Here is a 25,122-nt window from a genome sequence, read left to right as displayed (position 1 = left end):
TGTTCAAGTGAAACCAAGAAGAGCCTTGGAGGCTGAGAGTAAGACCAGGGCAGTGGGATTGACCTCATCCTGCCCTTGGAGTCCTGCTGGCAATAGCTGGTTATGTGCTGCTTAAGACAAGCTCTGTGGATTTTGTTCTAGCTCCTGCTAGTCACAGGTCAGAGGAAAACAAAATGACCGATGGAGTGGCATACTACAGAAACATTTACCTGTAACCAACTACACAGAAACGTAAGTGGTGGAATCATGGGGTAGAATGAAGTCATTTTGAGTTTCTGCACAGTTGGTGTTTTCTAAATAAATTTGTTGAACACTAGGGATCCTGGGTTAAGAGCAAGTCTTGGAAAATTAATTTATAATTGTACCGATAGAGCCCTCCTGACAGATTCACCCAGCTTTGGAGGCATGTTTATATTTCAAGGGAAAATGAGTCTCAGGACCTTGGATACATCTCTAGGTCAAAAGCTGAAGCTTATCTGACCCCAGGAGAGGTGTTTACATTGCAAAAGTTAGAGAACCCAGAATGCTTTCCATCCTGTCTCCAACTAACACAGGTTTTTTTTCTCCTTTCTGGAAGGAGAGGCAACTGCCTTTCTCCTGTGGATAAGCAGAGGATGCCTGTGGAATATCCAGCCACTCGTATGAGAGGTTTACAACGGCTTCTCATGGCGTCACCCCAGGACTGAGGTAGTTGTTACATAATAACTAATCTGGTTCCACTTCAGAACGTCAGTATGAGGAACTCTGTGGATCATTTCCTAGCAAAACAAAGCTGGTGGATGCTATTTTTTTTTTAAAGCAACCATTCAAAGTCCTTGGAGATTGTTCTACGGGCATACACCAAATGAGGAAACATTTATTCAAGCAAATCTAATAAAACGTGGTAAGAACAATGAGAGTCTGTGGCAATGAGCAACCCCCTTCTCCTTTCCCTACCCTTTCCCCCACTCCAGCTCAATTTGATGTGTCCACCAGCCAAATAACTCTCCAGATAACCCACCAAAACAAACAAACAAACAAACAAACAAACAAAAAACGGTTTATTCGGGAAAAGAAAAAGAAACAGAACAACCAAGGAGTGCAAGCACACTTGCAGCCCGAAGGCCTGCCGGCTGCCCACATAGAATAAAGGAACCAAGCACCCAACATGGCTTCTCCCTTTATTTGCATCCCTCCTCCGGAAGTTACCACAGAGTTCAATAGGAAGTCAAGACCAGAGAGCCAACAAAGGGCCCAGCTCCACCCATAGTCCTCCCAGCTCTATGGTTAAGAATATTAAAATGCCAGTTCATTTTTATCAGATGAGAGCTTCACTCCAGGTGAATATGACCAAGAAGTTAGGGCTCCCTCTCCCTCAGCTCCCAGTCAAGGTTTACCATATCCCACTAGGAGAGTAGGCTACCCCATTTTCCATCCCTTCCAACTCCAAGCTAAAGAGACTAAATTTAGGGGCCGGCCCGGTGGCTCAGGTGGTTAGAACTCCATGCTCCTAACTCCGAAGGCTGCCAGTTTGATTCCCACATGGTCCAGTGGGCTCTCAACCACAAGGTTGCCGGTTCAACTCCTGCAAGGGACGACTCCGGCAAGGGATGGTGGGCTGTGCCCCCTGCAACTAAGACTGAAAGGACAACTTGAAGCTGAATGGCACCCTCCACAACTAAGATTGAAAGGACAACAACTTGACTTGGAAAAAAGTCCTGGAAGTACACACTGTTCCCCAATAAAGTCCTGTTACCCTTCCCCAATAAAATCTTAAAAAAAAAAAAAAAAAAAAGAGGCTAAATTTAAATTCCTGGTGAGTGTGGCCGAGAGATTGGGGGGTCCCTTCCTCTACCCTGTCCCTACTCACCTGGTCTTGGCTCTACCTCAGGAGCAGCAGGCCAAGGATACTGGGACCCCAACCACCCTCACCCCAGCTCACTCACAGGGCATAGGTTCCACCCTGTGGGAGCAAGCTGAGAAAACCAGAGGTTACCACTGCAGGCAGCACCAGAGCAGGGGCTCCGTTTGCCCAGGGGAGAGGCATCCATAAGAAGAATTCCAAAACAGTCCCCAAAGGAACTGACTTTACTTGAAAAAGTGTACAGGAAAGTTCAAGCCTAAGGGCATTCCTGAAAACAATGAGCTAAACTTGAGAACAATAAGCTAAACTATAGGCCAGTGAATGTACGAGTGAGAACCAGAGAAAGAGACAGCTAAACACCTTCCCAGGGTCAGAAAAACCCTCAAAGACTCTGACCTCAAAAACAATCCCTGGGCTGGCCTGGCGGCTCAGGTGGTTGGAGCGCCATGCTCCTAATGCCGAGGTCACAGGTTCAATTTCCACATGGGCCAATGAGCTGCGCCCTCTACAGCTAAGATTGTGAACAACAGCTCTCCCTGGAGCTGGGCTGCCATGAGCAGCGGGAGCTTGGTGTGAGCTGCTGCATGCTGCCAGGAGTGGCCGGTGGCCAGCATGGGTGGCCGGCAGCCAGCATGAGTGGCCGGCAGCCATCGTGAGTGGCCAGCAGGCATCAAGAGCTGCCGTGAGCTGCTGTGAGAGGCCGAACGATGACCAAGGGGAGCACAAGACTCATAATACCACCAGCATGGGCCAGGGAGCTGTGTCCTATAAAACTAGACTGAGACACAATGGCTTGAACCGGAGTGGTTGGGGGGTGGGGGGATGGAAGAAGGGGGAAAAAATTAAAAAATAAAAATAAAAAACAATCTGTGCCAGAATTTAATTAGATCAGACTGCCAAGCTAGTTTGCCCCAGAACACTGTTAAAAACAATGGTGCAATCAGCTGGTAATTAGAGCCTAATAGGAGTGGTATAATACCAAAGGAAGCAGACATCTTAAAGAGTCAAAGAGAGCCATGCTAAAACTACTGTCATCCAGGGTCACTGTGTGCATGACCAAGGCTTCATGCTCCTGGGGAAACAGACTTCACTAACGTAGCCTAGTCAAGTTACAAAAGCAAACACATCCTAGTCCCAGAGAGAGGAAAGAGGAATCTGTATCCAGAGTTGCTATAACATATTACCTAAAAGGTCCAGTTTTCAACAAGATCACAAGATATGCATAGAGCAAGGAACCTGTGACCCATATGCAAAGGGAAAAGTAGGCAACAGACATGGCCTGTGAGAGGGACCAGATGTCAGATTTAAAGACTTCAAGGTAGCCATTGTATGTTCTAGTATCTAAAGAAAAGCATGTTCAAAAAGAAGTAAAGGAAAGTATGAAGACAATGTTTCACCAAATAGAGAATATCAATAAAGAGAAACTATAAATACTAAACGAAAATTCTGGAGTTAAAAACACAATAACCAAAATTAAAAATTCATTGGAGGCGCTCAACAGATTTGAACTGACAGAAAAATCAGTGTAACTGATGATAGAGCAACAGAGATTACATAAGCAAATCCAAAGAACAAAGAGAAAAAAGAATGAAGGAAAATGAACCAAGCCTCAGAGAAATGCAAAACTCCAAGTGCACCAATCTATGTGTAAGAAAGAATTACCAGGAAAGGAGAAAGATAAAGGAACAGAAAAAATATCTGAACTAATAGTAAAATTACCTCCCAAATTTGCTGAAAAACATTAATCTAGACATCCAAGAAGCTCAAAGAACTTCCAAGTAGGATAATGCTACACACACACACACACACACACACACACACACACACACCACAATGAAAACACTGAAAGACAAAAAGAAAATCTTGAAAGCAGCGAGAGAACAACAACTCAGCACTTACAAAAGAGACTCAAATAGATTAACAGCTGACATCTCACCAGAAACAGGCCACAAAGTAGTGTGATAACATATTCTAAGTGATGAAAGAATAACTTATCTGTCTCTATCCAAAACACTTCATGTGTGCATTCCAGATAAAGACGGATATTAAAAACCCAACAATACACTAAATGATTTTAAAATTTAATAACTTTTCACTGCCACATTGGAGGACAATTAGAAATTGAGTTAAGACTCATGATTAAGTTTACTCATGGAGCATTCAAACTTCCTACAATGTTCAGCCGCCCTCTTCCATTCTTTTTGCAAGGATGGAGTTGTGTTTGATTTTGTGTGGAGGCCTGTTTCCTCTTATCAACACATGGAAAGGTATCTGGTCTTTGTCCTCAGGTCCTGGCACAGAGCCCCTAAAACCCTTGGAATTTCCTGAGTGATAAGGGTGATTGGTGGGCCCCTAGATAGCCTCAGGATGGGCAATGGTTGCCAGAAAGACCAAGCCTTGATTACAGACTTGGAACTTTGAGCCCCACTTCCCAACTTCTGGGAATGGGTGAAGGCCTGGAGATTGCAATGATCATCGATGGCCAATAAGTTAATAAATCACGTCTATTTAATGAAACCTCCATAAAAACTAAACAAAGTTGGGAGAGCTTCTGGGTTGGTGAATACATCAAGGTGCTGGAGAGGGCATGAAAGCTCTGAACTCCTCTCTCCTTTATCTTGCCCTATGCATCTGTTCCATTTGTCTGTTCCTGTGTTGTATCCTTTATAATAAACAGTTAACAGTAAGTAAATCACTTTTCTGAGTTCTGTGAGTTGTTCCAGCAAATTATTGAGACTGAGTAGGGTGGCTGTGGGAACTCCTAACTTTGTAGCCAAGTTGGACAGAAGTGTCAGTAACCTGGGGACCTGATACCCTCAACTGTCATCTAAAGTAGGGACAGTCTTGTGGGACTGAACCTTAAACCTGTGAGTCTGATGCTAATTCCAGGTAGTTAGTGTTCGGACTGAATTGTCAGACACGTAGTTGGCATCTGCGGAGAATGAGAGAATTAGTAGGTGAATTAGAGAATTGGTAGGAATAAACCACTTTTACCCTTCCTGCTTCCCCCTCATTCTCTATGCCTCTATCCAGTATAATCAAAGATGGTGGTCTGAGTCAGTAACGTTCCTATGGCCACAGCCCTCCCCACAGCCCCACACTCCAAGAGGCATGGCAAACCCACACAGAAGTCTAAGTATAAATAAACAAGATGTCATGGAATCTCAGCTGTTGACAAAGTGTCAATTTTAAAATGAATGTGTATTCAACTCCAAGAAAACTTTTGCAACACAAAACTCACAAGGGATTTCCTTATAGTTTAGGCAAGTTCAAAAGTTAGTGTCTAAGAAACCCTACTCCATTGTTTCCTAAACATCAATCATTTGGGTCACCTTTGGGATTTGGGACCTATCCATATATATACATTTATCTTCAATTATATTAAAATAATTATATTTATGTACCTACTTTCAGTGGAAAATCAGTACCGTTTACTATAATAAAAGGTATACCTTAGTTCATTAAAAAAAATTTTAACGTTTAGGGGTGGCCTATTAGCTCTGTTGGTTAGAGCGTGGTGCTAGTAGCATGTGCGGTTCGATCCCCACATGGGCCATTGTGAGCTGTGCCCTCTTTAAAGAAAAATAAAATAATTTTAATGTTTAAATGCATATCTAAATCAACTTGTGTACCAGCACCAATGCTATACATGGAACACTTTGGGAAATAATGCACTACTCCATTGTGTGGGATGAATGGGTAAGAATGGAAATAAAAGGCACTGTCTTTGTGAAGTGCCCTGTGTTTGAGAACCAGGTTACCTTCTGAGAAGACTGCCTTTGACTTTCTTTCTAAAAGCACTAACCTCAAGTAACCACTAACCTCTACAGCACTTTGATTCAGTTAGAACATTAAAAAAAACTAGATACTAAATAATGGTTATTTTTATTACCAAGGCTTTCAACCAGCAAATATAACAATGGGCAACTGCAAGGCTAGACAACTAAGTTCAGTTTAAAACAACACACACAGGCCTGAGCTTTCTGAAAAGCACCATCACCAAAGGCTATGGGCCATTTCATGTGACCCACAATTACCATTTTACAGGGCATGCCATTCCTTTATTCCTTTTCTTAGTGTTGTGGAGTGTCAGATGATGGAAAGTTTAAGAGAAACAGATTCTGGGAAAGGCTGAGACAAAAACAAAACAAAGCAAAAGACAAAGTAAACCTCAAAACTGCTCCTCGCAGGTAATTTTCCCACCTATATTCCAATAAGAACCAAAATCCAGAATAGGGATGAAAGAACAATCACGAAAGGAATTCGAGGGACAAACACACAAACCTTGTCCTGCTAAGCTCCCACCATCACTAGCTCTCTGTTTCTGTGTACAAGGCCCTCAGTCCAATCAGATGGCAGAGGCCTCACACAGAAGACAAGGCCTTGAGTAGCCTGGTTCTCTTTAGTCTGTTCAGAACTCCTCTGATTGAGGACTCCTTCCACAGCTCCCCGAGGCTGAAAGTGACTCTTAGGCGGGCCGTAGGAGGAAATCACACAATTTTCAATTTTTCCAAGTATAACTTTTGTGCACTCTAAACTGTAAATACTATGGACCATTCCATATTTTTAGAAAATAGTGATTTATAAATTAAACAACAGGAAGAAGCAGGAATCACAGGCCTATGAGAATCATTCCGTGATTCAATTGGATGAGAATAGTACATTACTGTGTGGAACACATCCACAGACTTAGGGTGAAGTCCAGAGACAGGGACTGGCCAGTCAGGGGAGGAGTTAGGTCTGGAATCTAGGTCTCATAGACTCATAGGCCAATAATGCCTGGATGAATATGAAAAAGCAAAGCCTGGGCCACACTAGTACAGTCCTAATACAGATGAAAGTTGTTTCTTTGTTTTAACACCACAGTGCTTCTTCAGCACATGGAATCAAGATAGCCAAAGTATACACACTCGAGTGATAGAAGGAGGCCTCCAGGGCATTCTGAGATGTCAAACTGGGGCACTGCGCCTGTCCTGGCACCCCGCAAGGTCCACCATAATGAATTGCTAACATTTATTGTGAGTTCACTGTTGCTGGGCACTCTTCTAAGTGCTTTAACTGTATCATTTCATTCAATTCTCCAACTACCCAATGTCATTTTATTATCTAAGTTTGACAGAGGGGAAACAGAGACATGAAGCATTAAGTAAATTGCCCCGTTTCAGTTAGTAGCCTTAACAGGATTTGAAGCCGGGAGTCTAGCTCTAGAGCCCATGCTCTTGACCACTAATGTTTATTGGGCATTATGCCCTGAGATCCCTCTTCCCCCTTCTGAAATAGCAGCCCTAACCAACAGCACCGGAGGCCCCTGAACAGCCCAGGTGAAGGCCAGGTGAAAGAAGGCCTTCCAGGGGTGGCCGGTCAGCTCCGTTGGTTAGAGCGCGAGCTCTTAATAAGGTTGCCAGTTCGATCCCCACATGGGCCACTGTGAGCTGCGCCCTCCACAACTAGATTGAAACAACTACTTGACTTGGATCTGATGGGTCCTGGAAAAACACACTTAAATAAATCAAATGTTTAAAAAAAAAGAAAAGAAAGGCCTTGCAGACCACCTGGGCTTATGTGGAAGGAAGGCAGCCAGTGAAGCTGGGTTTGGCCTGACCTGGCAGAGGTCTGGCCAGAATTAGCACCTTTCAGTTATAGTCAATTATCAGAGACTAGAGGGAGGTCTCTTGCCTCTGTCCTGACAGAGCTAAGAGAAGAAACATGACATGCATGACATGTTTTCCAGCGCAGGAAATACCCCTCAGCCTATCTCACCCAGCACCCCTCACTGCCTGGCCTAGCATAGCTCTTGATCAACAACTAAAGAAAAGGCCATGATCAATTGCCGGCAGAGTGCAGGCAGGCAGAACATAAGCCTTGAAAATACTCTAATCCCCAGGTCTACCCCCAACCTGATAAAACAAACTCCCCAACAACCCAAGCTACCACAATAAACATGTATCTGCTGATGCTCTTAAAACTTAAACCAGCGTCATCTTTTGTTGCCTTTCAAAATATTTTTCCCCTCAGTTGATATGTATTTTCTAATTCTTCCCAAGGGATTTGTTCCTTTTTGATCCTCTGTGTCCCTATGCCTCTTGAGAATTTAAATGGATTTCTGGGGGTTCCCTTTTCTCTGCTTCTTCACACACCTGCATTGCTTACTCCTTGGTATCTGGAAGGCATTTGGTTTCACAGAAGGGTTTCAAAGACTCCAGAAGTCAAAGGTCAAAATTTACATTTGTAACACACTGTCAGAAACAAAGAAGATTTAATAGATCTATTGTGTGCCTACATCAGAAGACTCAATATTGTTAAGATGTGAAGTCTCCTGAAAAATTCTAGCAGGATTTTTTCTTTGTAGAAAGTGACAAACTGATTCTAAAGCTTATATGGAAAAGCAAAGGTCACATCATGGCCAAAACAAAAAGAAACAAAGTTAGAGGTCTTACAATACCTGACTTCAAGATTTACTATATAGCTACAGTAATTAAGACAGTATAGAATTGGTGAAAGGATAGGTACATAGATCAAAGGACTAGAATAGAATCCAGAAATAGACCAACACATATGTAGTCAATTGATATTCGACAAAGGGCCAAGATTATTCAATGAAGAAAGGACAGTCTTTTCAACAAATGGTTCTTGAAACATTGGACATATGCATAAATAAGCAAAAAAAAAAAAAAAAAAATCTCAACCCATAACTCACACCATATACAAAAATTTACATGAAATCCATCATAGATATAAATATAAACCTAAAAGGATAAAAATTTTTGAAGAAAACATAGGATAAAAATCTTTGTGATCTTGGTAAGGCAAAGAATTCTTACAACACAACAAACACACAAACAATAAAGAAAAAAACTGATAAATTTGAATTTACCAAAAATTTTAAAACCTTTTATTCTTTGCAAGGCACTGGTAATAATAATAATAATGACAAGCTATAGACTGGGAGAAAACATTTGTGAAACACATGTCTGATAAAGGACTTGTACCTAAAATATATTAAGAACTCCTACAATTCAGTAAGAGAAAAAACATATTTTAAAAATGGGCAAAAGATTTTAACACATACTTCACCAAAGAAGTTGCAAGTAGTAAATAAACATATGAAAAGATGCTCAACTGACTAGGAATTGGGGAAATACAAATTAAAACCACAATGAAATACCACTATCTACCTATCAGAACAGCCAAAAATAATCAAATAAAATACAATACACTATCAAATGCTTAACTGGAATACTCATACACTGCTGGTGGGAATGTGAAAGGGTTACTTTGGAAAACAGACCTCTCATCCCATACTTAGGTATTTACCCAAGAGAAATAAAAACATATCCACACCAAGACCTGTTAATAAATGTTTATTGCAGCTTTATTCATAATCCCTAAAATCAGTAAGCAACCTAACTGTCCATCAACTGGGTGAATGAATGAACATATTGTTGAACGTCTTCACCATGAGCTACCACTCAGCAAGAAAAAGGAATGAATTAGTGATACACACATTGATGAATCTCAAAAGCATTATCTAAAGTGAAAGACATGAGACACAGAAGGTGACATACTATATGATTCATTTACGACATTCCAGAAAAGGCAAAACTATAGGGACAGAAATCAGATCAATGGTAGCCAGAGGTCGGGGGTGGAAGGATGGGATTGATTACCAAGGGTGACTAGGGAATTTTGGGGGTGATGGAAATATTCTATACCTTAATTGTGTTGGTGGTGGTGAGACAACTGTTTACATTTGTCAAAATTCAAACCTGTATATCTAAAAAGGATAAAATTTTCTGCATGAAAATGAAAAAGCCAAATATTTCACCTTAAAAATATAATTTTTAAGTAATTGTATTTATGTTAGAATAGTCAGCATGGAAAACTCTGTGTGGCCAGAACTTTCCATGAAATGAATACAGTTACAACTGATGGTTTCAGATTTGGGGGGACAAAAGCTGTTTTGATTTAAAAAGAATTTTACAAGGGACTTCCTGATCCTTAATTAACTGCTAAAGAAATGGTACAGAGCCTTGCATCAACAAGAAGGGGATCCGTTTGCACATTTTTTCCCCAACAGATAAAATTTTTTGAAGTCAATTATCATGTAATAACCTTAATATTGCAAATGATCTCAGGTAAGCAATTTCTGTTTCTTCATCTGTAGTTAGTTGGTCTAAAGAGTTCTCTGCATTGTGAAAGCTTAACACAGTGTAGCTGAACCCCCAGGGGGCCTCTGAAAGCCCTCAGATCTATGAAACCTAAGAACTCAAAGAAAGTCGAACTCTACCCCTTCCTGACACCTCCATTGAGTGTGCATGTTCCCCTGCGTGTGTTAGAGCAGGGCAAACATGGTAACTGTCATTTAGAAGGGGAGGACAGCAGGATCACAGTCGTGGGAAAACTCTGCCCCAGACCACTTGATTAATACTCTTCAAACAGACCAGACTCTGCTGTTCTCCAGCCTGCAACACTCTTACCTCCCTGAGGAAGGAGCACTTGAGCAGTTTTGACTTTGTGTCTGCCCAATCCACCATCAGAGCTGCTCTGAGACAGTGACCTGCTGTAAGGCAGGCCTCTGGACCTGCTCTAAGAGCTGATCAGCTCCGTCCACAAGATGCCTCATAGGAACCCATAGTTTCCGAGAATGCCTCAAGCATCTCCCTCCAGAAGGACTTAGGCAAAAGGGGTTTCCAGGGTAGAATAAGCTTAGAACACTAGATTCTTCTCCTGCCTCCTGGATGTAGACAATCAGAATACCAAGATCTCCCAGAACTCTTTGCAGTATTGAAACCTGTTTAATCTCAGTTAAGAAACTCTCTTTCATGTAATACCTATTTCTATGCCACGGAGCTGTTTCTGCACACACTTAGATCAATGCTATTAACTTCCTTGCATTTGTACTTTTCCTGTTTTTAATGACCTTTTTAGAAATCTTTGTTTCCAAAAAAATGAAAAAGGTACATGAAATATGCAAACATTTATGTAAAAATGGGGGAGAGGATATCTACACATATTGCTTGTGGATGTGTAAACTATCTCTGGAAGGACTAGGCAACTGGTCCCTGCAGCTGTTTCAGGGGAGAAGGGAAATGAGTGGCTGGGGGTAGGGGAAAGAGACATTTTGCTGTGAACATGTTACCTAAGCAACCCATTAAATTAAAATAATAGGTACTAAAAAAAAGTAGTACTTTATCCCCACCAGGAATCAAACACAATTTTAGAACTAAACTGGGCAGAATGAACAAAAAAGTTGTATCCTAAACTTTCCCAACAGACATCTTCTCCCCAGGCTCCACGTTATCAATTTTAACAGTCCCATCAGTGGCCTTCATGACATTCACAAAGGATGGACTAATTGTGTCATTTGGTTGTGGATTCAAGTTTGGAAATAACAACCTTTCCATTCTTTGTGCTTTAGAACAATTCTCATACTGCCAGCTCATAACTGGTCAATTAAATTTTTCTTCTGAAAACAACTTAGAGCAAGAGGATCATTTACTTTACACATATTCAAAACCAGAACTCATCCATTTCTCCAGTGTCCCATGGAGGGGAAAAAACTGGTCTGACCACACAGATGTAAGAAAAAGTATGTTTCCTATTTTGGCTTCTTTGTTTTAATGACCAGAGAAAAACCCTTGTTTTCATCTTGATTTCAATGTAATAGTGTCACTATCCTTTTCTTCCTCTCAATCTTCATCCGGCATCCAACATTGATCTTTTAGATTCAAAAAACGAGTTTTTCAAAGCTTTGCAGTTTCCTTCCATCAGAAACTGCCGAGGGGATTTTCCTTCCCGGAGCACATGGTCTGACTGCAGCAGACAAGCCGCCCAGGTCCTCCCTCACGACCGCACATGCGCCACCCTCCTGCTAGTCCTCGTAATACTGGGGCATGGCTGCACCTGCCACCTGCTGCCCGCCGCCGTCCCAGCTGCTTCCACCCGCAACGGCCGCCACCTGGCTGTGCCCGAGCAACACTCATCAGAAAGAAAAAGTAGTACTTTAAAAATATAAATACAGGAGCCAGCCCGGTGGCTCAGGCGGTTAGAGCTCCATGCTCCTAACTACGAAGGCTGCCGGTTCCATTCCCACATGGGCCAGTGGACTCTCAACCACAAGGTTGCCAGTTCAATTCCTCGAGTCCCACAAGGGATGGTGGGCAGCGCCCCCTGCAACTAAGATTGAACACAGCACCTGACCTGAGCTGCCTCCGGAATGGTTCAGTTGGTTGGAGCGCTCTCAACCACAAGGTTGCCAGTTCGATTCCTCTGAGTCCCCCAAGGGATGGTGGGCAGCGTCCCCTGCAACTAGCAACGGCAACGGCAACTGGACCTGGAGCTGAGCTGCGCCCTCCACAACTAAGATTGAAAGGACAACAACTTGACTTGGAAAAAAAAAAAGGCCTGGAAGTACACACTGTTCCCCCAATAAAGTCCTGTTCCCCTTCCCCAATAAAAACAAACAAACAAAAAAACCAAAATATATATATAAAAACATTCACAAGTGCACATACACACACACGTACACAAACAACCCAGACATAACCAACACCAGAGATAACATATTAATATTCGGTGTTTGTACGTTAGTACCATTTGTCTCTTTTTGCTTTTGGTATCATATTCAAAAAACCATTGCTAAGTGTCATGAAGCTTTTCCTCCATTTTTTTGTTTTTAGGAGTTCTACAGTTTCAGGTCTTACATTAAGTCTTTAATCCATTTTAGGTTGATTTCTGTGTATGACGTAAGGAATGGGTCCAATTTCTTTTTTTTTTTTTTTTAAAGTGTGTTTTTCCAGGACCCATCAGTTCTAGTTGTTTCAATCTAGTTGTGGATGGTGCAGCTCACAGTGGCCCACGCAGGGATGGAACAGGCAAGCTTGTTAAGAGCAACCACACTCTAACCAACTGAGCTGACCGGCCACCCCCAATTTCATTTTTTTGCATGTAAATATCGTTTTCCCAGCACCACTTGTTGAAATTATCCTTTCCCCATTGTGTATTCTTGGGACCCTAATCAAAAATCAGTTGATTGTAAATACATGGGTTTATTTCTGGGCTTTTCTATTATGTTGCATTTGTGTGCACGTCTGTTATGCCAGTACCATACTGTTTTAATTACAGTAGCTTTGTAACATTAAAATCAGGAAGTGAGATGCCTCCAACTTTGTTTTTCTTGCTCAAGATTGTTTTAGCTATTCGGGGTCCTTTGTGATGCCATATGAATTTTAAAATTGTTTTTTCTGTTTCTGTAAAAAATGTCATTGCGATTTTCATAGGGATTGCACTGAATCTATAGCTCACTTTGGGTAGCATGGACATTTTAAAAATATTAAGAGTTCTGGCCGGCCCGGTGGCTCAGGCGGTTAGAGCTCCGTGCTCCTAACTCCAAAGGCTGCCGGTTCGATTCCCACATGGGCCAGTGGGCTCTCAACCACAAGGTTGCCAGTTCAATTCCTCGAGTCCCGCAAGGGATGGTGGGCTCTGCCCCCTGCAACTAAGATTGAACATGGCACCTTGAGCTGAGCTGCCTCCCGGATGGCTCAGTTGTTGGTTGGAGCGCGGGCTCTCAACCACAAGGTTGCCAGTTCAATTCCTCGAGTCCCGCAAGGGATGGTGGGCAGTGCCCCCTGCAACTAAAATTGAACATGGCACCTTGAGCTGAGCTGCCGCTGAGCTCCCGGATGGCTCAGTTGGTTGGAGCCTGTCCTTTCAACCACAAGGTTGCCGGTTCGACTCCCGCAAGGGATGGTGGGCTGTGCCCCCTGCAACCAGCAACGGCAACTGGACCTGGAGCTGAGCTGCACCCTCCACAACTAGGACTGAAAGAACAACAACTTGAAGCTGAACAGAACCCCCCACAACTAAGATTGAAAGGACAACAATTTGACCATTGTTCCCCAATAAAGTCCTGTTCCCCTTCCCCAATAAAATCTTTAAAAAAAAAATAAATATTAAGAGTTCTAATCCATAAACACAAGATAAAATTACCTTAAATTAACCTTAATTAAATTAACACAAAAAAGGCCATATATGAAAAGCCCACGGCTAAAATCAAAATTAATGGGGAAAAACTGAAAGCTTTTCCTCCAAGATCAGGGACAAGACAAGGATACCCACTCTCACCACTTGTATTCAACATAGTTCTGGAAGTTCTAGCAGAGCAATTAGGCAAGAAAAAGAAATAAACACATACAAATTGGAAAAGAAGAAGTGAAATTATCTATTTACGGATGATATGATCATATATGTAGAAAACCCTAAAGACTCCACAGAGAGATTGTTACAACTAATCAGCAAATTCAGTAACGTTGCAGGCTGCAAAATCAACAGACAAAAATCAGCTGCAGTTCTGTACACTAACAAGAAACTGTCTGAAAAGGAAATTAAGAAAAAAAATCCCATTTACAATATAGCATCAAAAAGAATAAAATGCTTAGGAATAAATTTAACTAAGGAAGCAAAAGACTTGTATACTGAAAACTATAAAACACTGATGAAAGATAAAGACATAATAAATAAATGAAAAGACATTTTGGTGCTTGTATTGTGTACTTTTCAAAGTATTTCCACAGACAGAATCTCCCTTGAGCCTGATGCCAATTCTGTGAAGTAGAAAGGGCAGGCAGAATGCCACCAACAGACGAGATGAGGAGCCGGTCACTCGCCTGATGAGTGACAGAGGACTAGGTCCTGGGTGTCCTGCACAGTCCGGGGGCTCTTTCTGTGGCCTTACTCAGATGACAGACCACCACTGAATAAGTACCGACGCCATAAACTGCAGTAGGTCCACAAGGTATATAACCCTCAAAGGCCACCCCAGGCAACAATTCAATGGAAGATAATGCACCCAAAAGGCTGGGAAATATTTACCATGTATCACAGTCAACAGGATTATACATGTAATCACATACACACATGTGCACTCTACTGCTACTGCTTAATACTCTTCAGTGGCCTCAGGCTCAAATAGCCACATCTCTCCGTAGCAGTCCAGGCCGTTCACGCCACTGCCAGCCTCCCGCTCCATTCTCCATCTATGCTCAGCTGCCTGTGGTTCCCCATGTGGGCCATGTTCCCCCCCACCCCACTGAAAACATGCTTTTCATCAAGCTGACATAGACTCATTTTTCTTCTTAGTTTAGGCATCACTTCCTCCAGGAAGTCTTTCCTGAAAACACACGTGTGCGAGTCCCACAGGACTCTTGGTCAGGTATCCTTCTGCTGCTCCCTATGACGCTGTATCACTTATTCGTCCATCTGACCCCCTAGCTCCCTGATGTCAGCGCACGAGCTTTTTGCCCCTCTGTACTGACCAGTGCAGGGGCAGGCATACAGTAAGTGCTCAGTGCACACCTAGCAAATGACTGTGTGAGCAAGGGAGGCCCAACACGGTGTGGTTGCACCAACAGCTGTGATACTTCAGATGCTTCTCAAAGAGAGAACAGCATTAGAGCATCAGGAGGTCTGGGCAAGACTAAAGGGAAGGTCCAACTCTCCTGTTTGTGGAAAATATCTTAAGCAACTCCAGTGTGGTGTGAGCTTTTGTCTGTTTTTCCCTGGGCCTCATGACAGGTGACTAGGGAGCTGACCCAGCCACAGTATAGTGCCAAGCCAGAAGTTGGGAAGCCTCAGCCAGTCAACAGAGCCAAAGTGAGCAGTAAACTATTCACTGCTGAAGACCCAGAGGTTCAGAGAAGTGCGCTGACTAACCCAAAGGTTCCCAGCAGCTTAGCAGCAGGGTGAGTACCACACTCAGGCACTGGAATCCCACTGCAGGGCTCTACCAGCACCAGGCGTGCTTTGGGGTCTGGGCTAAGGCACTGGATAACAAAGGGCCGTGGACCTGCCAGCACTAAGGAGTCTGGGATATAACAGAAGGACAGGACAAAAGGATAGAGAGAGATATTGAATATACCGTTTCCCTGAAAATAAGACCTAGCCGGACCGTCAGCTCTAATGCGTCTTTTGGAGCAAAACTTAATATAAGACCCAGTCTTATACTGTATTGTATTGTATTGTATTGTATTGTATTGTATTGTATTGTATTGTATTGTATTGTATTATATTATACCCCATCTTATATAAGACAGGGTCTTATATTATAGCAAAATAAAACGGGGTATTATATTAATGTTTGCTCCAAAAGATGCATTAGAGCTGATTGTCTGGCTAGGTCTTATTTTCAGGGAAACACAGTAAACATGTGCCAGGCTAACAACAGTTAGCACAAGTCCCAGTGGAGATGGACTATCTAAAGCACAAGATCCAGAGACACACTTTCTATTCCCTCCATACTTGAGATGCCAGGCGTTTTTTACTATCCTGACTTGGACCCTGGACAAGGCATAGGCTGAGTGTTCTCAGATCCCTTATCTTCACAACAACCTGTAGAGCAGCTATGCTCCTTTGCACCATGAAGACAACAGAGCTGAGAGGGGTGAAGTAACCAGCTCAAGGTCACATAGCTCATAAGTGGTAGGGCAGGAATTTAAACCTGAGTTTTCTCCACTAACCAGAGTGGTTCTGGATGTCTGGAAACTTTAAACTACAGCTTTTAGTGACTCTTCAAGTCTCAGTTTTACTGTCTGCAACTAAAAACAATTTTGCGTTGGTGTTCTTCAGTAGTAATGCACGTGAGCTTCACAAGGATATTTAAAAGGCTCAGTGCATGGTACAATTAGAGAAGGAAAACGACCGTGTTTAAAAATAAACAGCCTGGAGCTGACCAACAAACTTGCTGGGACACTGACCTCTCAGTCAGGAGCAGAGGTAAGAATGAAAGTGTCTAAAACTCAAGGATGACTCAGTAATTTGCTTTACCTTGAAGAGCAACAGGCATGTAAGTATACCAGTGATGGGAGACTCTACTAATGGCGAGCATGGGGGAAACCAAAGAACACCCATCTGAGGCACCCAAGAGGGGACAGCATGCAAACACAGCCTATGTGAGAGCCCAGCTTGTTCAAAGGACAGCACCCAGCACCCAAGTCTGGCCGAAGGAGAGAGTGATGGTCAGTCTTACATGTTAGCCTGGATAAGCTACAGTGTTTTTCAATCAAACACTAACCCAGGCATTGCTGTGAAGCTATTTTATAGACATGATTGAAGTCTATAATCACTAGACTTTAAGTAAGGGAGATTCTCCTACATAATCTAGGTTTCAAGCAATTGAAAGGCCTTCCGAACAGAACTGAAGAAATCCCACATATGCATAGCAGCTTTGGCTTGTGCCTGAGATTTCCAGCCTGCCCTTCATGATAGCAGATTTCACACTTGCCTTGCCAGCCCCCTCCATCACGCACACAGAGCCAATTCCTTGTAATGTCCTGAGTATTTCTCTGATTGAACCCCAACTGATACAGAAAGGAAGGCACCTTTCGGGAGGTGAGGAAAAAGCGGAGGCTTAAGCTGGGGTTGGATTCGAGAGCCCTGAAGTGCATGTTAAAGGCCCTGGACTTTTCCTGAAAAGCTAAGGGGAGCAGACAAAGAGCAGAATTATATATGTTGAGTCCGTCTGCCTGCAGGATGGAGGAGAATGAACCGAGTGTACAGGGCCACACAGGAGGCAGCACCACAAAAGGGGAGGAAGCTGGAGCCACAATTCCCTCAGGAAATAGTGAGATCTTGGGTGGACAAAGGTCTTGCAGTGGAAATGGAGAGAAAGGGACGGGTTGGAGAAACCCTGAGAAGTTAAGCCTTGTGGAACTTGGTGACCTACTGGCTTGGGGCATGAGGGAGAGGGCAATGGAATCCAAGCTGATTTTCAGGTTAATGGCTCTTTCCATCCCACTGGACCTCAATACTACATGGCAGCAACCAGGTGTCGTCTCTTACCCACAGTTGTCATGTCAAAGTATGGAGCCAGGGACACTCATCAACTACCCAGATGCTACATACAGATCATCCAGCTTGATAACAACAATATGTCTGTAAGACACCCTGTTGTGAGCCCTTTGGCTCTTTCAGACTGAACCCTTCATCTGCCCCTGCACAGAATAAGGTAAAAGGCAACAGCTGGCAGAACAAAGCCAGAAAAACATAGCTGGAAAGATCCTGGGTGGGAAGGAGAGAGGTTAGAGCAGGGGCATGGTCGAGCAGCTGTTTCTGCCATTTTCTGGGCCTTGAAGTAGACCAAAGGCCTGGTGGGAATCTGATAGCCTCTAGGGGAGTGTGAGTGCCGGGGCACTGGCTGGTGAAAAATACCAGGGCCTTTACAGGAACCTTGGGAGGACTGGTGGTGAACAGAGACGAAGGCAAGAAATCCAAGCAACACCAGACACAACACAGCCTTCATTCTGTTTCCTGTCTACAAAATGGGCAGAATTATTCCAGCTTACGCCCTAACAGAACAAAAGGGATAATCAAGCTAGAAAAGGCAGAGGAGATACCACGATCTGTCTGGGAGAAGGAAGAGATGGAAGAGGCATTTGTTTAGGGTGACTGTCTAAATGATCTCGTCATGACCATTAGTTTCCCTTTGGCTGGACATTTCTCATCAATAGAATGGCATTTTAGAAGAGGAGAAAAGATAGGAATTCAAAATATTCATTCATGGGGTTTTGCTTCCAGTAATGGTGAACCAGATCCTATTAGACCAAACCTCTTGCAAATTAATAACTATAACTTTGGACAAAATATAAAACCTTTACCTGGAGGTACTGAAAAGCAACCAAAAAGAAAAGGAAAAAAACAGGTAGAAATGGGAGGGGAGGTCCTCATAGAAGGAAATGGCATTAGATAAATTTCCCATTTTTTACAGCTCTTCACCTAAAGACAGGACCTATAGAAGCCAGGCCAAGAGGCTAAAACTTTGGTAGAAACCCAGTCTTACTGACTTAAAGAATCTATGGACACAGTTTGGAGTGGTTACAAACTCTGAGGAAGAACCAAAGTTGGAAGACTCACAACATCTAATTTCAAGTCTTGGTAGAAAGTACAATAAGACATCATGGTATTGGTGAAAGGACAGATTCAAGATCAATGGAAATAGACCCTCACATATAGTCAAATGATTTTCAACAAACGTGAAAATGAGAAAGACTAGTCTTTTCAACACATTGTGCTTGAACAACTGGACACCCACGTGAATAAAAAAGAACCTCAACCTATGCCTCATACCATTCACAAAAATTAACTCAAAATGGATCATAGACCTAAATGTAAAACTATGAAACTTCTAGAAAACACAGGAGAAAATCACAGGGTTAGGCACAATTTTTTTTATAGAGTGAGCAAAAAATATAATCAATAAAGGAGAAAAATTGATAAATTAGACTTAACCATAATTTAAAACTTCTCTCAAAAAGATGCCACTAAAAAACTGAATAGGCAAAGCCACAGGCTAGACTGTAGTCACAAAGCATATCTCTAATAAATAACTGATATATAGGATATGTAAAGAACTCCTACAATTCAACAATGAAACAAATAAGTGATAATAAAGAGACCATCCAATTAAAAAAAAAAGCGAAAGTTTGGACAGACACTTCACAATGCAAACTGATAAGCACATGAAAAAGTGTTCAAGGGACTGGCCCGGTGGCTCAGGCGGTTGGAATTCTGTGCTCCTAACTCCGAAGGCTGTCGGTTTGATTCCCACATGGGTCAGTGGGCTCTCAACCACAAGGTTGTCCGTTGGACTCCTCAACTCCTTCAAGGGATGGTGGGCTGCGCCCTCTGCAACTAAGAACACAGCACCTTGAGCTGAGCTGCCACTGAGCTCCCGGAGGGCTCAGTTGGTTGGAGCACGTCCTCTCCACCACAAAGTTGCCAGTTCAACTCCCACCAAAGGATAGTGGGCTGTGCCCCCTGCAACTAACAACGGCAACTGGACCTGGAGCTGAACTGCGCCCTCCACAACTAAGATTGAAAGGACAACAACTTGACTTGGAAAAAAGTCCTGGAAGTACACACTGTTCCCCAATAAAGTCCTGTTCCCCTTCCCCAAAAAAACCTTTAAAGAAGTGTTCAATATCATTAGTCATTAGTGGAATGCAAATTAAAACTACAAGATACTACTATTAATAGATACCACCAGAATAACTAAAATAAGAAAGACTGACAACATCCAATGTTGGCAAAGATGTGTAGCAACCAGAACTGTCTCACTTTGTTGGTAGGAATGTAAAATGGCACAACCACTTTGAGAAAAGTTTCCATAAAACTAAACGTAAGCAACTCAATGAGTCAACAATTCCTCTCCTGGGTAATGACCCAAGAGAGAAAGAAGCATTAAAAACCCTGTACATAAATATTCTTAAAAGCTTTATTCATAATAGCCATAAACTGGAAACATCCCTGGTGTCTAAGGGAAAATGGGTAAACTGTAGTATATTCATAAAATGAAATTCCACTCAGCAATAAAAAGGAACAAACTTGTAAGACAAGAGAGATGAAACTCAGGAACATCGTGCTGAGTGAAAGAATCCTCACACACAAGAGTACATACTAATGATTCCATTTACATTAAGTTCTTGAACAGGCAAAATTAATTTATGGTTAAAAAAATGAGAAGAATGGTTACTTCTGAAGGTGGGGGCAGAGCTCACGGGGAAGGGGCAAGAGGGGACTTTCTGGGGTAACGGTAAATCCTGTTGGGAATTTGGGTTACACACATGTATATATTTGAAAAATACACTAAATGCTACACTTATGATTTGTGTGTTTCACTAAATGTAAATTTCACCTTCAAAACTCCATTGGCTACTAAAACCTACAAGATGCCCTACTGCCCTTTCAGGGCAGGACCTCAGACACAAGGCAGAATAGGACTTGGAACACTCCCTCCCCTCACCATCTCTACACACTCCCCTACGCCATTCCCTAAATCACAGCGTAAGTCAGAACAACATTTCAGATGTTTGCCCAACTCAGTAGGCAGTGGTACCCTAGATTCTGAATTCATTTATACCTAGCATAAATGAGTGACTGGCCTCTTCTCTTCTGTGGCACTTCTATGGCACCGCAATTTTGCCTTGATATCTCTTTGCTGAGATGTTTCAGGGAGCAGGTAAGAGGGACATGAGGAGAGGTGGGAAGATTTTTGCACTACCTCCCCTTCACCAGCCTGATCCGCAGTACCCACTCCTCAAAGCACACACCAGGGAACACTTGCCCAACTAAATCAGAGGCAGAAACTACAGTGCACCACCCCCTCATGTCACCATGGGAGAAGACTGTGAACCAGCAGTTTCCAGAACATAGCCTCCCACCTGGTTATCCCTCTCGAACTGAATATGGAGGAAACAAGTTGACTCCATTTTCTCCTTGAGCACATGCAACTCTGAATGATGCATTAAAACACAAACACACCTAGAATAGTACCTGGCATATGACTGAGTGAACGAAGCAAATATTTAAAAAGAACTACAGACATCTTATGCAATGAGAAAAGATGGAAGGCCATGCTGGCAGTGAAAGAGTAAGGACACTTCAGCTATAAATTTCAGGAGAAGGGAACAATTTGTTTGGCCAAGTGGCCTTCCCTCCCTTACCCCAGGAAGCCATCATTAATCTTCCACCTTCCCAGTAGGTGTGATTCCACAGTAACAGCTGATTCTCCCAAACAAATACTGGTGTTCTCCACCCCTACCACCTGCAGTGGCTCAGCTAGGTAAACAGAGGTCTCCCTCTAGCTTCCAGAGCTCACCCCTTTCATCTGTTAATGTCATTTACTAATTTAAAAAGAAAATACTCAGGACTGGAGCACAAAACAAGAGTTAACTCCTGGTTATCATGCTAAACATCATATGTCCCTCTTTATAGGGAAATGCTCTCAGCATGGAAATTGCTTTCTTCACCAGGGGGAAGCTGAGGTAGAGAAAGTGAAGAGAGAAAGAAAAGGGCACAAAGCATGGAGAAAACAAACTCCTGCTTGCTGGCCTTAAGTTCAGGTCAGCACCTGGGGCTCAGGTCTGCCTGGCCAGGGCACTTCATCCCCACGTCTCATGAGGCCCCATGAGCCCCAGGTCCAGAAGCCCTGGAGAAGGACCCATGGGAACACAGTGGGTTTATAAAGCTCAAGGTCATCCCTCTTTCCCTCCCAGCATTCTGTCCAAGCTGGCTGGCAATATTCCCTATGCCCAAATACTTTTGGTAAGTGAGCTTTAAAAACAAACAAACAACAACAACAACAAAAAACAGCGAAGAAACCACATAGGTCTGATCGTATCAATCCTCTGTGTCTTTTTCTAGCATTTTGCTCATTCCCACAAAGTAACTGCAAGAATGCAGAACGGAGCGAGTACCTGCAATAGTGCACAGCTGTTCTTCCCTTGCCTCCCTGGATGCCCATTTCAGCTTCTGGAAACCGATGCTGCCAGATTCCGGAAAGCAAGCACACTGAAACTTCCAATTCCTTTGGGGGAAAGCAGCTCCTCCCGCCTTTACCACCTTCTGGGGCTCTGAGACGGCCAAAGAGCTGCCTTGGTGCCTCCTCTCACTTGACCTGACCCAAGGACTCCAAGTTAGACTAGTAATTAGCCCCCCTCCTCATGTGCATCCACTGACTGGCATCAAATAAGATCTCTCCCCATTTTGCTCCTCAAAATATCCTAATAAATGGTTTTGTACAAATTCCACCTAAATGTAAAAATTCTTATCAGGGCTCTGTTAAAAAGCTCAAAATCATTTCTGCCAAGAGACCCAAGTCAGGGGTGATGACCTAGCATAAAGATCTGCACACGCCGTAGACTACAGTGTCCTCTGCATCTTGAGTTGCACAGTGAGGCGGACTGCTTTACCTAGTGGGTGGAGAATTGGAACATCTGGTGACGTGTTCACCATCTTTCGGATGGCAGCAAACAGGGCCAACCCAGGAACCAGCATTCACCACTGCTGGCTGGACCCCAGGTAGTGGCATCATGGCTTCCTCTGACTTAGCACAAGCCCTCTCTATTTCACCCTCAGATCTAGACCCCAACTCCATCCACCCTGTCTGCAATATACTGTATGCTCAACCTTTGAAAGGGGGTGGGGGAACCAGAGAATGCAACTGCTAATTCAAACCAGAAAAACCCAGGACACAGAACTGAAAAGAGTTTTTCATCCAGCCTGTCTGAAAGACCCCTTCCCCTGTGAGAATTTTGGCTTCCAGAGCCAAAAACCTATTTTCTTCACTCACTCCAGCAAGTAAAAGGAGATGAAAAGTGTTTATGTGGCTTTGCAAATGAGTTTTTCTCTTTCTCTCTCTCTCTCTCTCTCTCTCTCTCTCTCTCTCTCTCTCTCTAAAGAGAAGAAAATAGAGGTGGCGGGGGTTCCAGACAGAATGGGAATGCACGGAGGTGAGAAGCCAAGGTTTAACCTCACTGGCCTGGGATGTGGAGACATCATCTCTGAGCAGATGACACACAACATGAAGCTCCTCTTGCTCCCCTGCTCCCTTCCCCCTGAGGACTAAAACAAATGTTTTTTATTTGCTGCTCCGAGGAGGAAGAGGAGAAGGGGTGGGGGGAGGGATTTATGGACTGAGACAGAGAGGGTAGGAGTCAAAATTCAGAGCTGAAACAACTGGTGACTTGTCAACAGCACACCATCAAATCGTCACCACACTACATAAATGCAGGCAGAATCAGGCTGTTACAGGGAGCTGATAGCCCGCCTGAGTTTAGTGGCCGGTGCCAGAGACCTCTCACTCAGCGGTGCTGTGATTTAGCTTCTCAAATGAGAAGCTATTTGACGCAAGCAAAAAGCTGCTGTCTATCTTCAAACAAACGGGATCTCTGAAAACGTTGGAAAGGAGGAATTCTGTTTAGTTGATGGGATGTGTCCAGAGCGCCCGCCATTTGTCATTTCTTTTTCCCCAACAGTTAACGACCCCAAACCTTCCGCTGGGCCCTGATCCAAGACCACCACACCACCCAGAACAGCGGGACATGAAAACCACAGACTTTTGTCTGCTTCAAGTCTGAAAAAAAAAAAAAAAAGCAACAGCCAATTCAGGATCGGTAGACTCTGGCCAACCCCTGGTGCACCCCCTCCTAAGCGCTCCCATGGGGCAGAGACAGAGGTCTCCTGGCTGCGCTCCCTCTGCACCTTTCTCACCGAAGCACCACTTTTCTAATTAGAAAGTTCTTTCGGCCAGGAACCTATGCGCTCCACAGGATAAAGAGTTGAGGAATGGGAGTATCCTGGAGTTGGCCCAGGGCAGCTGCAAGGCCGGGGCGTCCGTGTGCCAGCAGGAGGGAATGTCGGGTGGACAGCTCTCCTCGAGCCACCCAGCCCGCCCTCCCAACCCCTCATCCCCTCAATCCTCCCAGTTCCCGCTCCCTCAGAGTTGAGCCGGTGATTGCACGCGCCCCGATGATCAGGGCTCGATCCCCGCAGCTGACGCGGGACGCCCCTCCCCTCCGGGCCCCGCACTCACCCACCGCCCTGATGCGGAAGCCGCGGGGCGGGCGGAGCGCCCGGCGACACCAGGCGTCGCGCAGCACCTGCAGGCTGGCGGGAGGTGCGTGCACCAGCAGCACCCCGCGCCGCAGCCATCCCTGGAAGGCCAGCCGCGAGGCGGCGCGCGCCAGCCGCGAGTTCCAGAAGCAGCGCGCGTTGGCGCGGCGGAAGGCGCGGAACACTGCGCGCCCGCCGGGCTCCTCCGTGCCTCTCGCCGCTCCTGGCGCCTCCAGCCTGCTTAGCACCAGCGCCAGCGAGCCCGGCGCCAGCTGCACGGGCCGGGCCATGCTGTGCAGGCGGCCGGGACCCGCAGCCGAGCGCATCGGCGGGCGCCGCAGCCACACAGCACTGGCGGCAGGGGCGCCGCACGCCCGACCGGAGGGATCGGCTTACTGCGCGCCGCGCCGGCTGCCGGGGGAACGGGACTTGAGGGGGCGGGGTCGGCTGTGGTCGGCAGGGCAGGGGGTGGGGCGGGAAGCGCGGCCTGGGGCTGGCCGCTGCTCTCAGCCGCGAGGCGTCCAATAGGGGTTTCCTAGCGCTGAGTTACAGGTTACTCTCCATACCCCAGCCCCGGCTGTGCCCTCTCCGCCCCGCCCCGCCCCAGGCGATTCCCTTCATTTCTCAGCTCCCTGGCAGCCCGGATCTCCCCTTGCCCCGATGGGCCCGCACTGGGGCTTTTCCACGTCCCCCCGCAGGAGTGCCCCCGCAGCCCCCGGAGAGCCGAGCCGCCTCCTGCCGCGGCGCCAGCGTCACGGCCAGGGGTCCCCAAAGCCGGGAGGACCAGGGTGGGCGCCGACCTCCTGCTTTGTGGTAGGTCCCAGTGAGAGAGGCCACTAGGGACAGCCTAAGGGTATCATGGACGTCTCTTGGGCCGGGAGTCCCAGATTTGA

The 25,122-nt window shown here is 44.7% G+C and overlaps 1 protein-coding gene and 1 pseudogene across 1 annotated transcript in view; both read right to left on the bottom strand.

The window, feature by feature from the left end:
- The window catches only part of STOX1 (storkhead box 1), a 50,495-nt gene extending 25,860 nt beyond the window's left edge, over positions 1-24,635 (bottom strand). The window contains exon 1 of the mRNA XM_074339529.2: positions 24,210-24,635. Coding sequence (XP_074195630.2) covers positions 24,210-24,555 — 346 coding nt within the window. The 5' untranslated portion in view covers positions 24,556-24,635. The remainder of the gene's footprint in view (positions 1-24,209) is intronic.
- On the bottom strand, positions 11,516-11,738 carry LOC109447402 (cytochrome c oxidase assembly factor 5 pseudogene; annotated as a pseudogene).
- Positions 24,636-25,122: the final 487 nt, after the last annotated feature.

The sequence above is a fragment of the Rhinolophus sinicus genome, chromosome 15 (assembly GCF_057876585.1).
Source record: "Rhinolophus sinicus isolate RSI-liver-muscle chromosome 15, RSI-T2T, whole genome shotgun sequence".
In the NCBI taxonomy this organism is placed as follows: Eukaryota; Metazoa; Chordata; class Mammalia; order Chiroptera; family Rhinolophidae; genus Rhinolophus; species Rhinolophus sinicus.
This window is presented reverse-complemented; position numbering and strand designations above follow the sequence as displayed.